This window comes from Mytilus edulis, chromosome 2 (assembly GCF_963676685.1).
Source record: "Mytilus edulis chromosome 2, xbMytEdul2.2, whole genome shotgun sequence".
Classification (NCBI taxonomy): domain Eukaryota; kingdom Metazoa; phylum Mollusca; class Bivalvia; order Mytilida; family Mytilidae; genus Mytilus; species Mytilus edulis.
In genome coordinates, this window is record NC_092345.1 from 15,220,259 (window position 1) to 15,240,469 (window position 20,211).

At 31.6% G+C, this 20,211-nt stretch overlaps 1 protein-coding gene across 2 annotated transcripts in view; it reads right to left on the bottom strand.

Moving 5' to 3' along the window:
- Positions 1 to 1,748: 1,748 nt before the first annotated feature.
- LOC139511554 (E3 ubiquitin-protein ligase LRSAM1-like) overlaps positions 1,749 to 20,211 on the bottom strand; it is a 44,740-nt gene continuing 26,277 nt past the window's right edge. For both annotated transcript variants that reach the window (XM_071298385.1, XM_071298386.1), the window contains exons 17-23: positions 20,051 to 20,141; positions 19,350 to 19,505; positions 15,356 to 15,451; positions 10,978 to 11,076; positions 7,880 to 8,011; positions 6,712 to 6,993; positions 1,749 to 5,387 (exon numbers count right to left, since the gene is read on the bottom strand). In XM_071298385.1, coding sequence (XP_071154486.1) covers positions 5,259 to 5,387; positions 6,712 to 6,993; positions 7,880 to 8,011; positions 10,978 to 11,076; positions 15,356 to 15,451; positions 19,350 to 19,505; positions 20,051 to 20,141 — 985 coding nt within the window. In that variant the 3' untranslated portion in view covers positions 1,749 to 5,258. The remainder of the gene's footprint in view (positions 5,388 to 6,711; positions 6,994 to 7,879; positions 8,012 to 10,977; positions 11,077 to 15,355; positions 15,452 to 19,349; positions 19,506 to 20,050; positions 20,142 to 20,211) is intronic.

Consider the following 20,211-nt stretch of genomic DNA (forward strand, 5'->3'; position numbering starts at 1 on the left):
AGCCCTATAGTTAATGCTCTAACTTATAAATGCTACCGGTATGTGTAGTGAGTCCTATAGTTTATGCTCTAACTTATAAATGCTACCGGTATGTGTAGTGAGTCCTATAGTTTATGCTCTAACTTATAAATGCTACCGGTATGTGTAGTGAGCCCTATAGTTTATGCTCTAACTTATAAATGCTACCAGTATGTGTAGTGAGCCCTATAGTTTATGCTCTAACTTATAAATCTACCGGCATGTGTAGTGAGCCCTTTAGTTGTTGCTCTAACTTATAAATGCTACCGGTATGTGCAGTGAACCCTATAGTTTATGCTCTAACTTATAAATGCTACCGGTATGTGTAGTAAGCCCTATAGTTTATGCTCTAACTTATAAATGCTACCGGTATTTGTAGTGAGCCCTATAGTTTATGCTCTAACTTATAAATGCTACCGGTATGTGTAGTGAGCCCTATAGTTTATGCTCTAACTTATAAATGCTACTGGTATGTGTAGTGAGACCTATAGTTTATGCTCTAACTTATAAATGCTACCGGTATGTGTAGTGAGCCCTATAGTTTATGCTCTAACTTATAAATGCTACCGGTATGTGTAGTGAGCTCTATAGTTTATGCTCTAACTTATAAATGCTACCGGTATGTGTAGTGAGCCCTATAGTTTATGCTCTAACTTATAAATGCTACCGGTATGTGTAGTGAGCCCTATAGTTTATGCTCTAACTTATAAATGCTACCGGTATGTGTAGTGAGCCCTATAGTTTATGCTCTAAATTATAAATGCTACCGGTATGTGTAGTGAACCCTATAGTTTATGCTCTAACTTATAAATGCTACCGGTATGTGTAGAACAAAGAAATTGCAAATACAAATTTTTAAGTCTTTGGTTTGTTCCAGCTGAGTTCAACCCACGATCTCCAACACTGGATACTAGGATATTACCTTTAGGACAGAGTTCAACCCACGATCTCCAACACTGGATACTAGGATATTACCTCTAGGACAGAGTTCAACCCACGATCTCCAACACTGGATACTAGGATATTACCTTTAGGACAGAGTTCAACCCACGATCTCCAACACTGGATACTAGGATATTATCTCTAGGACAGAGTTCAACCCACGATCTCCAACACTGGATACTAGGATATTACCTCTAGGACAGAGTTCAACCAACGATCTCCAACACTGGATACTAGGATATTACCTCTAGGACAGAGTTCAACCCACGATCTCCAACACTGGATACTAGGATATTACCTTTAGGACAGAGTTCAACCCACGATCTCCAACACTTGATACTAGGATATTACCTATAGGACAGAGTTCAACCCACGATCTCCAACACTGGATACTAGGATATTACCTTTAGGACAGAGTTCAACCCACGATCTCCAACACTGGATACTAGGATATTACCTTTAGGACAGAGTCCAACCCACGATCTCCAACACTGGATACTAGGATATTATCTTTAGGACAGAGTCTGTTTTAAATTGATATTTAAGTAATAGCGTCTTCCACCTTCTGAAATCTGGAGATATTCAAAGAACTTCAACTGTTAAATTTTAACTTCCATTTGTCTTACATAGTACCATATTCTTTGTAGGCTAGATAAAAATTAGACCAGTTTTAATTTCATCAATCTCACAATCTTTTCAGATGGCTACAACTATAATATAATTTCTAATGTTCATAAATAACTTAACAAGTAAACAAAATATCATAAGAAAGAGTACCAAGATTTAAAATCTTTATAATGTTATTTATTCAGAACAGTATAAAACATAAGATCAAGGACAATACATATGTAAAATATAAGGGACAACTACATGTATAAACAAAGATAAGTCTCTGGAGTTCATTTGTAATATATTACCTAGGGGTCAACCAAATCACAGCTACATTGTTTTCTAAATATGTTGCATAAAGAGTTGATGCAGGGATCTTTTTAATTTCAAATATATTTATAAAAATAATTTGTTTTGTTCTGAATCAATTCATTAATTGGACTTTATGTTATATTTTTTACTGGATAAGTTGATTAAACTAAATTTACTCGAGAAGAATGAGAATAAATCTACGGTATCTTAGGTTCAGCTACTTTGTCTGTTTAATATTAATTTTGATATTTAGTCTTTGTTAAAACAGCTCAAGATAAAATTTCAAATAAAATGACTAATGACTAAGGGGCAAAACTTATTTCGTGATTTTTCAAATTCGCTTGATGTAGTTAGATAAGGAAACATCTTAGTTGTAAATCTATGAGACAATTTACATTAGTGTAAATTTATAGTGATTAAGTCAAGGGTATCTAACAAAAATTCAACATTTGTATTGTTTGTATGGAAATTTTCTACTTATATGCACATGGATGATTGAAAAGATTGACTAGAAATATATCTGTACTAAACTAAAAAGCTTTAAACATGCACATTTCATTGAAATTCGACAAAGATCTCTGAAACTTAAATTAACATGAGAGAATCTGGACCTTTTTTAATGAAAATGAAGCCCTACTTTGATTAAAAGAAAATTGTAAACAACTTCTATTGCAAAAAATGGACTTCAGTGAAAGAAATGCAAGAATTTTGAAGATAAAAAAACTCTTTACCCAAACAAAACCCATTACGATTTTAGACTGATATTTCATTCAATTTAGAAGAATGAATATCTTAAGAATACAAATAACGTTAATTTTTTGAAGCAGCATCCAATTTTAAAATTGATTTATGGTCAAATTTTTATGAGACAGCAACTCAACAGCACAATCTGACCAAAAAATATACGTTTAGAGGTTCACTTCAAAATCAATACAAATGATTCTTATTTCTTGCAGCTAATCATATTGCTTTGAATTTTACCAAGATACCAAAAACACAGATATGGTATGATTGCCTATGAGACAATTAGCTAACATACATCAATGGCCTAAAAGTCACTGCAAAGCCTTCAAAATTGTGCAAAACCAACAAAAATGTGTTTCTTTTTGTATTTCAAAATTTCACGGGTAAATAGATTTACTAAGCATAATTTACCTCCAAATTTACTGGAGTTCAAGAATCTAAAAATAATTGTTTGACAGTTAATTTTGAAAATAAAGTTTATGTTTTTATTACAGAATGTACAACATCTGTTCCCAACCCAGAGTAAAGGGGGGGATTCCAACTATATGCTCCCATTCAAATGAAAAGTTGGTTAATGGAATGAAAACAAAATAAAATTTTTGCAATTTTTTAAATGATTTTTTTAGGATGTTTTCTCATTTTTTTCATGCTCATGTCATCACGCTCTAGTTTCATTCTGCATCAAACTGTACTGAATATATAAAAATGCAATATATGTGGAGTTGGTGTATGTGGGACAATATTCTTAATATACTGAGTAAAAACATATAGGTTTCAGTGAGCTGAAAAAAAAACAATAAATATATGATGCTGACATATTATATAAACAGATTTAATTCATATAAACATAATTAAAAGAGCAGATAGCTAGATACATCCATATGAATAAATTATATCTATTTAAAAATTATAACAACAACAAAATATTCATTGCACCAACTAATACAGGATTTATCATAAAAAAGAAATTATAGTAAGTTAGTAACATATATCAACAATGTAGAGGTAATAACAGTTTTCTCTTAAAGAAACATGATAGCACTATCAACATTTCTAGAGTTTAACATCTATATAATGTACACTAAATCCTAAAATGTATGACAGAGACAAATTTCACTCTTAAAGATATGAATTTTTAAAATATGCTGTTGTCATCATTTGCAAGACATAATCTATTAACCAAATTACTGGCCATAACTTATAACCTTAGACATTATCATGTACCCATTATGCAAAACAATCACTCTTGGTACGTGATGTCAAATTTTTCCTAATTTCATGATTTTTATTCCTTCAGATAACAATTTATCTCTCACAATTGCAGACAACTGAAAATTCTTGAATAAAATGATGTTATTACATTTTAATTGTACAAATGAAGTGGAAATATGCGATAAAAATATTTTTTTTTCAATGCAAATTTGTTAAAGGCATTGGTGAACTCTTAAAAAAATATTCTCATTGTTGGAATTAATATGGGTCATTTGGCTTAAGCCATTTTATATCAATAACAGGCATTAACTAGACCAAAAACATAAAACATTTCAGAGCAGAAAAACCAAGTCTCAACAAAACAGACAACTCAGTACAAGGTTTAACTTTTGGCCAGAGCACAAGTTCTAAAATTACAGTCCTAATTCTTATAAAAACTTTCCATACTACTTAAGATAATTTATAAGAACATAAGTCATATTTTTTGTAATATTTGTAAATATACAAAATAACTGCACATAAAGCTTCATTTAACATTTAGCATTAAGTGTAAAAAAAAATATAAACAACACATGATTAATTTTCAGTACAAGATCATTAATTGTAATATATTTATAAATACAGACATAAACATGACATAAACTTCACAACAATGTACACTAGAAATTGATTGTTATATGTTGGATGTTTACATTTCGTTGATTTCATGGGTAAAGAACTAATAACAAATTCCTGTTGGCGTCGACATAGAATCTGTGAAATCAACGAAATCATGAATTCATGACTATACAATTTTTTCAAGGATCCCAAAAAATTTGAACCCATTATGATTAAAATAGATGTATTCACAGTCAATGATTTGTTTATAAATATAGACTGAAAACTGATATAAATTTCACAACATTTTATAACTTTGTCTTGATTTTGCAGAGAAAAGGATGAAATTAGTACCTAACAAATAATGTTTTAATATACTGGCTCTGTCAGATAGAAATGGACCTTATTCAAGTGAATATCAATATATCTATTATTCTATTTCAGCTTGAAATAAAATCTCGATCAAAAGTCCATAACTGTATGAAAATTGAGTTGTAATTGGAACCCTATAAAACAGAACAAAATTCATCTTTTTTATTGTATTTGACCATGTTGAAAGTTCCTAAAACTAATAAAAGTTGTACATGTTAATGTGCACTTGCATAAGGTCAATTTCGATCGAACGCAGCTCATATCCTATTTTTGCCAGATTTTTCAGTGTAAAAGACAAAATCATAAAACTTACACATAACAAACAAACTTTGAACAAGTTCTTTCTTTGAAAAATCAAGACAACTTCAATAATCACATTGAGAATACTAAGATATAAATCTGTCCAATATGGACTGAGTTATAATTAAAGCACTACCATGCATTTTACAGTTCTATCTTGGATTGGACAACAGTTTAATTCTGCTAACAATTTCTCCACGGCACAGCGGACATTGATTGAGTGGTTCTGAGCATTTCTGACAAGTACACACATGGCCACACTTTAAAAATATGACATCAGACTGTAAAATAAAACAGAAAAAATTGTGTTCAAGATATATTCACACAAAGTTGAGAAATAGTTAGTCTATTTAGGAATAAGATTTTCTATACTATATAAATTTTCCATTTTTTTGAGTTAGGAAAATAATAAGTTGAAATTAACGTAAATTCAGAAATTATTTGATGTTTTTATTATTGCAAAAAATACGAAAGGGTTATAATCGCAATAATTTGAACTCGCATTTTGATTTTTTTTTTATGAATTAAACAAGATTTTTCTCAATAATGCAAAAATTTAAATTGCGTATTAGTCTTAAATGACAAAATCGTAATAATAAATGCACGCAATAATTTCTGAATTTACAGTGTTGTGTTTTAAGCTAAAAATAGATAAGCATTATTTCAAAGAGATACTATATGATTGCCTATGTTCAACTATCCAACACAGTCTATAACAGTATATTCAGCTTTAGAAGACCTGAGGGACTCAAAAATTTTCCCATATTTCTGTCTTATCAATTGGTGCTGTGACCTTAGTTTGACTTTTAAACTAGTGACATCAAATTCAATAGAGATATTCTACATAGCATGGCATTATTACATTATGTTGGGTAAAAACTGGATAAACAGTTCCAAATATAACATCCAGAAACCAATTTCAGTATATTCAATGCTATTGTGAAATTGACAGTTGACATTGTGACCTCAAAATTATTAAATTGTATTTGGTGAAAGTTTGACAAATGGTTCAAAAGATAACATCTGGAAACCATGGTGTCATTATGCAAGTATATCAATAGCTACTGTGACCTTGACCTATTGACCCCAAAATTAATAGGGATGTTCTTAATTTCATGGAGTATTATCTTCAACCAAATCTAGTAAAATTGGGATAAATGATTCAAAAGATAACATCCAGAAACCAAAATATTTGCCAAGTTTCAGTATATCAAAAGCTACCTTTACCTTGACCTTGGACCTATTGACAGCAAACTCATTTAACTTCTTCATCACTACATGAGATATTATAAATTAAATGGCAGAAAAATAAAATCATAATAAATTGAATTCTTTCAATTAAAGTGAATATATGCAATCCTACATGTTAACTTGAACTTGAACTAAATGTATTCATCAATCATTTTTATCCTTTCTGTTGAAATACAGAATGAAATACTTTATGCTTCATTATCAAATGAATCTTTAAATAAGCATTGTGTATAAGTTTCATAACATTTGGTTGAGGTAAATTAAAGTTAGAGAATGGTAACTAATTTCAGGGTCAGGGTCATAAAAAATGCCAATCTTTAATACATTAAGAACTAAAAGCACTAAAATGATTACCTGGTTATCCATGCATACAACACATTCAGAGTTAACTCCCCTGGCTAATATAGACGCTTGTCTTGATGTTGAACGCCTTAAAAATGGTTGAGCTGTCTCATCTGTAGGTGTAGGTGGCGCTGTCGGTTGAGGGTGCTCTCCCTTTTCAGCCAACATGGCTTCCTTTTCTTTGTTAATTAGATTAGCTGCACTTTCTTTTCCATTACCCAATTTTCGTTGAGCTCTATATTTGCTTATATTCTTCAAAATAGCTTTTCTTAAACCAAGTTCATGAACTCCAATCTGTAAAAAAAAAGGTTCTGAAGTCTGAATGCAGTGGGGAGTTAATAAAATTGAGAATGGAAATGGGGAATGTGTCAAAGAGACAACAACCTGACCAAATAAAAAACAAAAGCAGAGGGTCACCGACAGGTCTTTAATGTAGCGAGAAATTACCGGACCGGGAGGCGTCCTTCAGCTGGCCCCTGAACAAATATATACTAGTCCAGTGATAATGAACGTCATACTAATTTCCAAATTGTACACAAGAAACTAAAATTAAAATAATACAAGACTAACAAAGGCCAGAGGCTCCTGACTTGGGACAGGCGCAAAAATACAGCGGGGTTAAATATGTTTGTGAGATCTCAACCCTCCCCCTATACCTCTAACCAATGTAGAAAAGTAAACGCATAACAATACGCAATTTCCATTAAAATAATACCCTTTAAAATGTATATTAGAAAAGGCATGCAATAGTAGTTTTAAAAAATCAAGTCTTTTAAATATTTGAAATGTTGTTTTTTTTTTGTTCCTGTTAGCCTGTTTTTATCTGTCAAATAAATATGAATGATAGAAGATGTATAGTATAAGACAGCAACACAACAAAGAAAATCAAAAGACGTCTAAATGGTTTTTTTCCTCTTTACTTTCTATATAAACATTAAAATAACAAAAATAAAGAACTCTGAGTAAAATTCAAAAGGGAAAGTCCCTTATCATATGGCAAAATCAAATGCTCAAACACATCAAACTAATGGATAACAACTGTCATATTCCTGACTTGGTACAGGCATTTTCTTATGTAGAAAATGGTGGATTAAACCTGGTTTTATAGCTAACTAAACCTCTAACTTGTATGACAGTCACACAAATTTATGACATTTCTAAAAATTTGATGTACGCTTACATGTTTAAGCTCATCATCAGTTATATCTAGAATAGTTTCTGGAGTCATTCTATGTCGTGTAAACACAGGAATATATTCTCCTGCCCTGGAATCCTCTAATATAGTCACAACATCTGTTGCTAACTGCCTTTCCTGAAAATATAAAACAGCACACTGTTTTACATCTTTATATATATATATATGCTGAAGCAAAATTTTTGTTTATCCCTCGTCGAGTTCGAACTCTTGCTATTGTGATATCGATGCAGATTAGCCTAAATCTATGGTAAAGGATCGTACGATACAGTCAAAGATGTAATTATTTTGATAAATACGTCTAAACAAGTGACAACTCTACAACAGATCCATCCATTGGATCACCAGTGAAGGTGATACACGGCCGAAAAAACATATTATATTCATAGTTACTCTTAATATAAGCACAACACAATGTTAAATCTGCAAATTTGTGGAAGCAAATTTTTGTTCATCCCCTGCTATGATTCAAACTCATCCATATATATATATTTATCAATTTGCTATTCTGATATATTAAAAGATTTTAAAAATGAAAATTTCAAAGGCCTTACATACATTTGTATTTTAAGGAGGCTCGAGGGTATAACAATTTCAGTAAAAAATTAAACATTTGGTTTTCATTACAAATTTTATTTATTACCTTTTGTAGTTGTTACTTTATCATATGGTACAAAAAACATTCAAAACAATTAATTCGTGTTGGCCCCAGATGACTTTTAAAATGTAAACATCATTGAAAAAGTTCCAAATTATCTCCCTTTGGTGGAAAAATGCCATTTTTTGGCTTTAAAATTGAAATATATCTTTTAACTCATCGGCGACCTATATTTTTTAATATAATTTCGATATATGCTGTACTTAAACTAAATCATTGTAAAATTTGAGCGATTTCTGTAATAATTTTTATTTCGATATTACCTTTATTTCTCCTATTAGTTCTACAGAAAAAAAACACTTTTACAAAGATGTATGCTTCTTTCGAAGGCAGATTGTGAGCGCAAATGAACGGTGACCCCATTTTTTTATTTTATTTTTCTATTAACTATAAGATAAAGTTAATTTATAGAAAAATATAGAGAAATCCTATATAAATGATTTAGACCCGCGAACCCCCTTAATAGGAAAAGTTAAAGACACCAATGGCCAATCAGAATCTCTTAACCTTTAACAGAAAAAAAAATTTTGCGGTCGTATAAAAACCACTATGACAAAATTAACAAATTAAACAAACACAGAATAAATTGCTTCGCCATGCGCAGCTGGACACATCCGCAGATTTCCAACCCTGAACAGTTGGGGCAAAAATAGACACAATATTCGAGCTTGATACAGGTCTAAATTTGGATTGTAATTAAATATTTGACACATTATAGGTTTGACACAGAATAACTGTAGTCAAATAAATAAGAATTGGTTATATGATTTGAATTTATATTCAATTTTTTGCTTTTGTGAAATACACTGTTGCCTTTGCGAATTGACCCCCGCCCAGAATAAAAATTCTTTCCCTCAAGATATGGTCATAATCTAAATTCAAATTTCAAAAGGAGTTTGTATTCATATTACCCATTTAAATACATCATAAAAGTCTTAAAATAGATAATTTAAAAGAAGTGCAAGGGAGGTAATCCAACATTGTACAACATTGTACAATTTTGTTTTTGGAACTCCCAAAATCAATTCCAACTTTCCTTTTGTGGTTATAAACCTTGTGTTTAAATTTCATAGATTTCTATTTACTTATACTAAAGTTATTGTGCAAAAAAACAAATGTCTTTGGATGACGACGACGACAACGATGACAACATGATACCAATATATGACTGCAAAATTTTTTGCGGTCATATAAAAACAACATGTAACATTTTTTTTATAATAAATTGGTCTTCGAACTGACCAGTTACAAGTAAATAACTATTAAATAATGCATTTGTACCTAGTATGAAAGTATCAATTCTAGGAACCTTTCAAAATCAATACCCTTTTAATAATATGTTACGGTTTTTGAATATTAATGCTTGTCCTATTACGATTTGCAATCTTACATGTGATTGCTTTCCGTTTCCATACAATTTTGAAGTTTCAATAGAAGAACTTTGAAAGTTCATCTTTTACTAATACTGCAAATTCAGAAATTATAATTTTTTTTATTTCAGGAAAGCTACTTACAGATATATGTACTAGATATCAGAATTTGAGATTTTTACTATTGAGGTACTTAACAAGTCACATTATTTACATTAATTTAATAAAAACCTCGAAAAAATTTCTGAACTTGTAGTACCGTAGTTTTTTTAAATTATCAAGTGGAACATGTTTTAAATATAACAGCTATAAATCCTTAACCTAGAAGTATCAGAATAAAGAATTCTAAAACTTAACATAATAGCAACTATTAAATACTTTTTTATTTAACATATACTAGCCTGTATTAATTTATATCAATAGTTTAGGTTTATTATATGAATGTCATGTAAAATACTGTAACAATTATATATGTTATGTGTATATATCCTGCTGGGTACCTAATTTGGAAAATAAAATATCTTATTCTAACATGATGTCCTTCAAAAACTATGAATGAGCTTCCCGACATCATGGAACAATGATGTAAGAATACAAGCATTTTACGGGAAAATACACACTTGTGAAACTGAAAATCATCACAACAAGGAAACGTAAAAAAAATGATGCTGAAATGCGTTTCAAGCCATATTTTTTTATACATTTAAGACATATAGGTAAACTATCATTTAAATTCATCCAAAACTTCTAAATACATTATTGTTAATAGTTTAAGCATGTCACTAATTCAGTGTGCTCCGTTCTTTTACACCAATTTAATAGTGCGTTTTTTTATGGGAACGACAAATATTTGCCTCCACCAATAGCGCTCCAATCCAAAAGAATTTCCATATTTGTCCTATTAAAATCAAAATAATTTATGACGGCTTGAATATATAATGATTTTACCATGGGTTGTCCGTTTATTCCGATATTTTGAATAAAAGGCCAACCCGTGGTAAAATCACAATATATTCAAGCCACCATGAATTACTACTTAAGATTATCATACTTACCCTATCAATTACAGCCTGTGGTTTACTGTCTAACAATCTTTGATATTGTACCAACCAGTAGTCTGTTTCATCATCGTCTTTCTGTTGTTCCATTTCAATCTGTTCAAAATTTAGTTTTAGTTGATATATGTAAGAATTTCAGTTCATAGTTGAAGACCATCTAGACTATATAGTCATATATGTGTAGGATTGTCTTGCTGTGTCAAAGAGCCAAAGCAGGAATTTCCTGCTATGTTGAAGACCCATTGGTGGCCTTCAGCTGGTTTTTTAATCTTTGGTCTGGTTGTTGTCTCTATGACACATTCCCCATTTCCATTCTCAATTTTATGTATATTGGTATTGGTAAATAATTGGCTTACATTATGTTCTTTTTCGCATTAAAGTACAAAGTTTATTTAATGTACCATATACAAATTTAAACCAGGTGCTCCGCAGGGCGCAGCTTTATACGACCGCAGAGGTCGAACCCTGAACAGTTGGGGCAAGTATGGACAAAACATTCTAGCGTGATACAGCTCTGAATTTGGATTGTGATCAAATTTTTGACATTACATGTTTTTTTTTTTACACAAAACAAATGTCAAGATTTTACAAATTTTACAATTAAAGATTTCTTCTTCAAACTTTTTAAATCTAAAATTAAATAGTTGACACAGCATAGGTTTCTGACACAGAATGAATGTGGTCTAATGAACTTAAAAGTTTGTTTTTGCCTTTTAGCAATTCACTATGCTGTTGAATATTAATCCTCTCAAAAAAATGTTTGAAGAAATTTTCTTTTTATTTATGAAATCTGAAATGAGAAAAATTTAACCCCCCCCCCCCTTTTTTCACATCCCCGTTTCCCTTTTTCCAAAACTGATATCAATTCAAATTTCTAATGGAGTTTGCAACAATAACTACTCTTTTAAATACATCATAAAATATTAAAATGTAAAATAAAGTGCTTGTTATCACTGAATGGTAAAGATTGGTTGGTAGTAAAAGTGAATATACATTGTTTATTGTATAAAACAATAAAAAAAACTTCATCAGCAACATTTTATATTGGCAAATTTCCAATGAAGTTATTTACATAAAGTTATTGGCAAATAAAAATAGAAAATGACATCATAGTCATGTCTGGCAAATGTCCAACATACATTATCTAAAAACATTTTAGATAAGATAAGGAAATAAGATGTAACATACATGTGATGAACTGTGAAACTCAGATCAGGAGATTTGGAAATTTTGGTCAGGAGATTAGGGCTCAGATCAGGAGGTTTTTTATCGACATAAATTTTGTCGTAAATGTAACCGTATGATGTAGAAATTGTGTTTTTTCTTCAAATTTCCATCAAATTGTAATATGTTTATAGTACCCTTATTGCCTTTCTATTTGAATGAAATAAAATATTAAGAAGAATCTGTTTCTTGTTTTGTTTTATTTTTGATAAATGATTGTTCACTGTTTGCAAATAAATCATTATATTTATTTATCTTATCTGTATAGATTTATATTCATGACTCCATCTCCTTATCATTGGTAACTGTATAGACAAATAAGAAAGAAATATGCTCTACATGTATATTTGCAACATCATAAATTAATTAAAAAAACAATAGTACTGCATAAGCATTATGAAAGTCATATTTCTAGAAAACTTTAAAAGACTTAAACAGTGTAAATGTTTTGCTATCTCTAGCTAAAACAATAAAATTTTATATATATATATACTATCATCTACAATTCTCAATCCCAAGGTTTTAATAGGAAGTAAACTAACTAGGAATTTTATTCAGTGTACATGTACGTATTGTATATTCCATTCACATATTTCTCAGACAGATTTGTCATATAAACTTCAATTTATTCCTTGAAAGGAAGTCTAGATTGCTAAAATAATTTATAAATTCATATTTTTTTATTTGTCCGAAAACATTTAAATTCATTTAATTACCACCCTTTTATGATTATTTGATTAAAATATTAATCATTTATAGTCTTTTTTCAATTTACATTTTTAAAAGCAAAATAACTGAAAACAGGATAAAACAAAGGGAAGTAAAGAAATGATCAAATGTGGCGTCCGAAAATTTTCATTCATGAAATATTTCATACACGGGAGTTTTTTCTACAAAACGGGAGGACGGGAGGAGACCCCTGAAAACGGGATTATTGTACTCCCGTCGGGAGGTTCACATGTATGATGTAAAAAAACTGCTTGTTATCACTGAATGGTAAAGATTATTTTAATTTATCAGTTGGTAGTAAAAAGTGAATATACATTGTATATTGTATATAACAAAGATTTAAGTTGATTCTGGACAAAGAAAGATAACTCCAATTAAAAAAAAATCTTGCTATTGCACAATATTTTGCAATTAGATATTTCTTGCTTACTATTCTGGACAAAGAAAGATAACTTTAATTAAAAAAAAATTTGCTATTTCACAATATTGTGCAATTAGATATTTCTTGCCATTGCGCAATACTGTGCAATTGAAAAGACTTGCTATTGCACAATACTTAATATAATAATTTTGGATCCTGATTTGGACCAACTTGAAAACTGGGCCCATAATAAAAAATCTAAGTACATTTTTGGATTCAGCATTTCAAAGAACCCCAAGATTTCAATTTTTGTTAAAATCAGACTAAGTTTAATTTTGGACCCTTTGGACTTTAGTGTAGACCAATTTGAAAACAGGACCAAAAATGAAGAATCTACATACACAGTTAGATTTGGTATATCAAAGAACCCCATTTATTCAATTTTTGATGAAATCAAACAAAGTTTAATTTTGGACCCCGATTTGGAGCAACTTGAAAACTGGGCCAATAATCAAGAATCTAAGTACATTTTTAGATTCAGCAAATCAAAGAACCTAACTGATTCATTTTTTGTCAAAATCAAACTAAGTTTAATTTTGGACCCTTTGGACCTTAATGTAGACCAATTTGAAAACCGGACCAAAGGTTAAGAATCTACATACACAGTCATGACAGTTAGATTCGGCATATCAAAGAACCCCAATTATTCAATTTTGATGAAATCAAACAAAGTTTAATTTTGGACCCTTTGGGCCCCTTATTCTGTTGGGACCAAAACTCCCAAAATCAATACCAACCTTCCTTTTATGGTCATAAACCTTGTGTTTAAATTTCATAGATTTCTATTTACTTATACTAACGTTATGGTGCGAAAACCAAGAAAAATGCTTATTTGGGTCCCTTTTTGGCCCCTTATTCCTAAACTGTTGGGACCTAAACTCCCAAAATCAATACCAACCTTCCTTTTGTAGTCATTAACATTGTCTTTAAATTTCATTGATTTCTATTTAATTAAACTAAAGTTATTGTGCGAAAACCAAGAATAATGCTTATTTGGGCCCTTTTTTGGCCCCTAATTCCTAAACTGTTGAAACCAAAACTCCCAAAATCAATCCCAACCGTTCTTTTGTGGTCATAAACCTTGTGTCAAAATTTCATAGATTTCTATTTACTTAAACTAAAGTTATAGTGCGAAAACCAAGAAAATGCTTATTTGGGCCCTTTTTGGCCCCTAATTCCTAAAATGTTGGGACCAAAACTCCCAAAATCAATACCAACCTTCCTTTTGTGGTCATAAACCTTGTGTTAAAATTTCATAGATTTCCATTCACTTTTACTAAAGTTAGAGTGCGAAAACTAAAAGTATTCGGACGCAGGACGACGACGACGACGACGCCGACGCCAACGTGATAGCAATATACGACGAAAAATTTTTCAAATTTTGCGGTCGTATAAAAATTAGTATGTACATTACGCGAAATATACCATGGGATTGATTTCTGATAAAGGTGTGCGTATAATGTACGACTACACTGTTCTTCAGACTTTTTTCAGGTCTAAATTCCGACTAAGAAATCAGGTGGTCCAGAGAAAAATGTTTATTTTGTAGTAGAAACTTGATTGTTGTTATGTTTTAGACTATAAATAAATAAGTAGAGATTACTATTTATATAGCACTAATTTATCAACAAAAATGTATCTATTTATTGTGTACTTCAGAATATTTATAAAGATTCAGTATTCCGTACAAGAATTACCTACTGCCATTTGAATTTGTAAAAACAACTTCACAATTTGACACTATCTGTTGTTCTCAATCAAACACATCTATGGAAACCATAACATTGCTAAATTATTTATTCTGCAACAGCATTTTATTTACCCTGTAATCACTTTTCATTGTATGCTTTTTAGCTAGTTTCAAGTTGTGATTTTTCCAGAAAGTCCCTATGTGTTAAGCATAAGATGAAACTTTTTTTCTCAAGTTTAAAAAGCAGAAAAGGGGGAGCGTGTTAAGCATGACTGGCTTTTATATACACAAAAAGACCAATCTATAATTACCAATCTTTTCTTTAATTCCATTCTTCTATTTTCTTGTTCTTCCATCAGTTGTTCCAACATATTGATTAGTGAGTGTCTCTTCTCTTCTAATAAACTCTATAAAATATCAATTACCTTATTGTTCAGGTGATTTTCAAAGAAAAGATATATGTCAAAAGATAAATTTATACACATTGTATCGAAGCATTGGGAGGAAGCTGGAAATATAGGTAATCTAAAATAATGGTACATTGCACATGATATAGGTAATCTAAAATAATGGTACATTGCACATGATATTAAATCACCTCAAGCATTTAAACATTTTCTACCATGATAATGATGATAATGATTGATGACTGTTTAAAACCGAGCGGTAAATAAATATGCATATTTAGGACAAGAACATGTTAATGTATCATGAATATAAACCCTGCTTGTATTAAATAGACCAACATGCTGAGCCACTTTATAACCCACTAAATAGACCAACAAGCTGAGCCACTTTATAACCCATTAAATAGACCAACATGCTGAGCCACTTTATAACCCATTAAATAGACCAACATGCTGAGCCACTTTATAACCCATTAAATAGACCAACATGCTGAGCCACTTTATAACCCATTAAATAGACCAACATGCCGAGCCACTTTATAACCCATTAAATAGACCAACATGCTGAGCCACTTTACCGGTATATCCCATTAAATAGACCAACATGCTGGGCCACTTTATAACCCATTAAATAGACCAACATGCTGAGCCACTTTATATCCCATTAAATAGACCAACATACTGAGCCACTTTATAACTCATAAAATAGACCAACATGCTGAGCCACTTTATAACCCATTAAATAGACCATCATACTGAGCCACTTTATAACCCATTAAATAGACCAACATGCTGAGCCACTTTATAACCCATAAAATAGACCAACATGCTGAGCCACTTTATAACCCATTAAATAGACCAACATGCTGAGCCACTTTATAACCCATTAAATAGACCAACATGCTGAGCCACTTTATAACCCATTAAATAGACCAACATGCTGAGCCACTTTATAACCCATTAAATAGACCAACATGCTGAGCCACTTTATAACCCATTAAATAGACCAACATGCTGAGCCACTTTATAACCCATTAAATAGACCAACATACTGAGCCACTTTATAACCCATTAAATAGACCAACATGCTGAGCCACTTTATATCCCATTAAATAGACCAACATGCTGGGCCACTTTATAACCCATTAAATAGACCAAAATGCTGAGCCACTTTATATCCCATTAAATAGACCAACATACTGAGCCACTTTATAACTCATAAAATAGACCAACATGCTGAGCCACTTTATAACCCATTAAATAGACCAACATACTGAGCCACTTTATAACCCATTAAATAGACCAACATGCTGAGCCACTTTATAACCCATTAAATGGACCAACATGCTGAGCCACTTTATAACCCATTAAATAGACCAACATGCTGAGCCACTTTATAACTCATTAAATAGACCAACATGCTGAGCCACTTTATAACCCATTAAATCACAAGGTAACAGTCTGCAGGAAGACATCTTACTCAGACATGTAATACTCCAAGCCAACCAGTCTTTGCTCTTTCTCCTTTAGAACCTACGACCTCCAGCACTATAACATGCTACCATGAGACTACTGAGGAGGTTCTACAATGAGGACCTCCAGCACTCAAACATGCTACCATGAGACTACTGAGGAGGTTCTACAATGAGGACCTCCAGCACTCAAACATGCTACCATGAGACTACTGAGGAGGTTCTACAATGATGACCTCCAGCACTTGAACATGCTACCATGAGACTACTGAGAAGGTTCTACAATGAGGACCTCCAGCACTCCAACATGCTACCATGAGACTACTGAGGAGGTTCTTCAATGATGACCTCCAGCACTCGAACATGCTACCATAAGACTACTGAGGAGGTTCTACAATGATGACCTCCAGCACTCGAACATGCTACCATGAGACTACTGAGGAGGTTCTACAATGATGACCTCCAGCACTCGAACATGCTACCATGAGACTACTGAGGAGGTTCTACAATGATGACCTCCAGCACTCGAACATGCTACAGTTGGGTGCAGACCAAGCATTACATAAAGTAAACGCAAGTTAACGCGGCGTGCACATATTTCGTTAGTTAACTTTAAATTTCGCGTTTACTAGTAAACGCCCGTTTACTTCATTAACGTTAACGCGGTCAAAATGGAAATTTCTAATGTCTACTCGAGTAAACGCGCGTTTACTCTGTGTCCGTTTAGTCAGTAGTAAACGGCCGTTTACTTCAGATTTCACAAGTTTAATTTTACGTGCACGTAAAAGTAAACGGGCGTTTACTACAGATTTCTCAATTGTATTTTTACGTGCACTTGAAGGTAAACGCGCGTTTACTTTTCGCGTTAACTTATTGTGTATCTTATAAAATAATCGTCGTGTGCATTTGTACATTTATTTATGTTGTTAAAATGACTTAATATTTTACGTATATGTGTTTTGAACCTTAACATTCAAAAACACTTTTTATTAGAAATATAAACATTTATCTAGCGGATATTTATAGATTATTACGAATTGTTTCGTCAATAAATTCTAGATGTACTTCCTGTAACATTTTCTGTCTAGTGTTTACTTTAAAGTCAGTAACAGATCCACTCTGACGGAAACGTCGTAGAAATGCACTTATCCCCTGTCTAGAAACTTGAACATTATCTGATCGTATCAACTCATCTCTAACTTCAGTATGTTTTTGCAAGATCTTATACTTAATATCCTCTCACGAATGGTTTTACTGCTCCAGGACGAATTTCCATTTTGTTCTTATATGCAATGATTAATTTTCAATAAATTAATTAAAGAGGTGTCATTTCATTTAAGGCAATCGTCAATATGTTGATCGAAAATGGACAGATGGATATTTTGATGTACCTTATCATGTGATATATTAGGTCAGTGTATCCAGGATACGAGGTCAATCTGCGTCAACGCGCGTTTACTACAAACAGTAAACGGGCGTTTACTTTTTTTTTTGCAAAAATAGAAGACACGCCTTTTTCGCGTTAACGCGAAGTAAACGCGAAAGTAAACGCCCGTTTACTCTTTACAAAATTAGAAGACGCGCGGTTTTCGCGTTAACGCGGAGGTAAACGCGAAAGTAAACGCCCGTTTACTATTTATGTCTACTAAAATTTCGGAGTTAACGCAGAGTTAACGCGGCGTTTACATGAAGTGCACGCGAGTAAACGCCGCGTTAACTTTTAAGGCCCGTTTACATGTAATGCTTGGTCTGCACCCAACTGCTACCATGAGACTACTGAGGAGGTTCTACAATGAGGACCATGGATCATAATGGAAACATTGACAATATGTTAATCCCTTCTTCACAATAAGAGCATGCATTCTCATGCAATATGACATGTTTGGACTTCTTCCCCTTCCCTAGAATTTCCATCTTTATAAGGTTTTATGAATTTAGGTCTATCAGAAATCTCATATATTAATAATTATCCATTTTTATTCATTAATAAATCAAGGAGATGGATTTGACATATACAATGATCTACAATCATCATTAAAATGGTAACAAGCATAACACAGGAAGCTCAATGTAGATCTGAATCAACATCTGACTTATTTTTGAAGGATGTTTTGAGCTATCCTCACACAATTCATGTAATACCTATCTTTTATTATCTACCTTTAATAATAGAAGGAGATTTCATTCATTTTACCACTATTATTGCTTAATAAAAGAATTTCAATTATTTCTGAAGAATGTTCAAAGCTTTTCATACACTAACCTATAGCAATTCATTTAGATAGCTTCTAACAATTTCTATCTATACTTACACATTGAAATGTCTGGCAGTCAATATTGCAACACTATAATTGAAATTATTAGTTAAACAAGCAATATAGATAAGTTCAACTAGCATAGGTGCCCCCTATTTATCAAATACATACAGCTTCTAAGGTAGCCTTCATCTGTCTTTTCTCTAATTCAACCAGAGTAAGATTATACAGCTCTTCTTCAATCATAGTTATCTGTTCAGTTATTCTCTGGATTCTAGCATCTTTTTGTAATTGTAATACCTCGAATGCATCTCTCTGGGCTTTTTCCTGAAATCAATGAATAATATTTTATACATTTTGTTAAGATTATTCAGGCAAATATTTGAGTTTTTTTTTTAATTAACTTGACCTGGATTTTTTCCTTCTAGCTTTTGTGTTTTTCATTTTTTAAAGTAAAAAATCATTGAGTAATAAGTCTTATAAAGATTATAAAATGGACCACCCATAATAGAAAAGCATTTTATATCAATGATTTTTTTTTTCAAACCTTTCTGAGTATTTGAACAAATGTACAGGTAAATGTGTTATTGTATAAGCATTTAAATTTTGTAGCAAAATGGGGATGCATACATGTGATTCTTCCAGTGGGAGTCAAAATCTTCTGATTTTTCAGCTCTCTTCCATCCCTCCCATTAGGAAACTAAATCTTCTGCTTTTGCGAAAATTTGATCCAGATTTTGTTTTCATTCTGGATGATCCATAACTTTAATCATTATCTGTTATTGTGACCCAAAGACTGTATTCAAAAATTTTAAAATGTTGAATCACCTGCTACATTAAGATTCCATTAAGTATATCAACATATTCCATACCTGTTGTATATATAAATCTGTAACTATTGTGTGTCCTATTTCTTTGTTCAATAATACATCTTCTACTTGTTGATAAGAAGCTACTTCTTCACTGAATAAAATTAAAGATTAATGTAAAAAATGTATTACTGTGGATTCATTGTATTTTAAGGGATACCAGT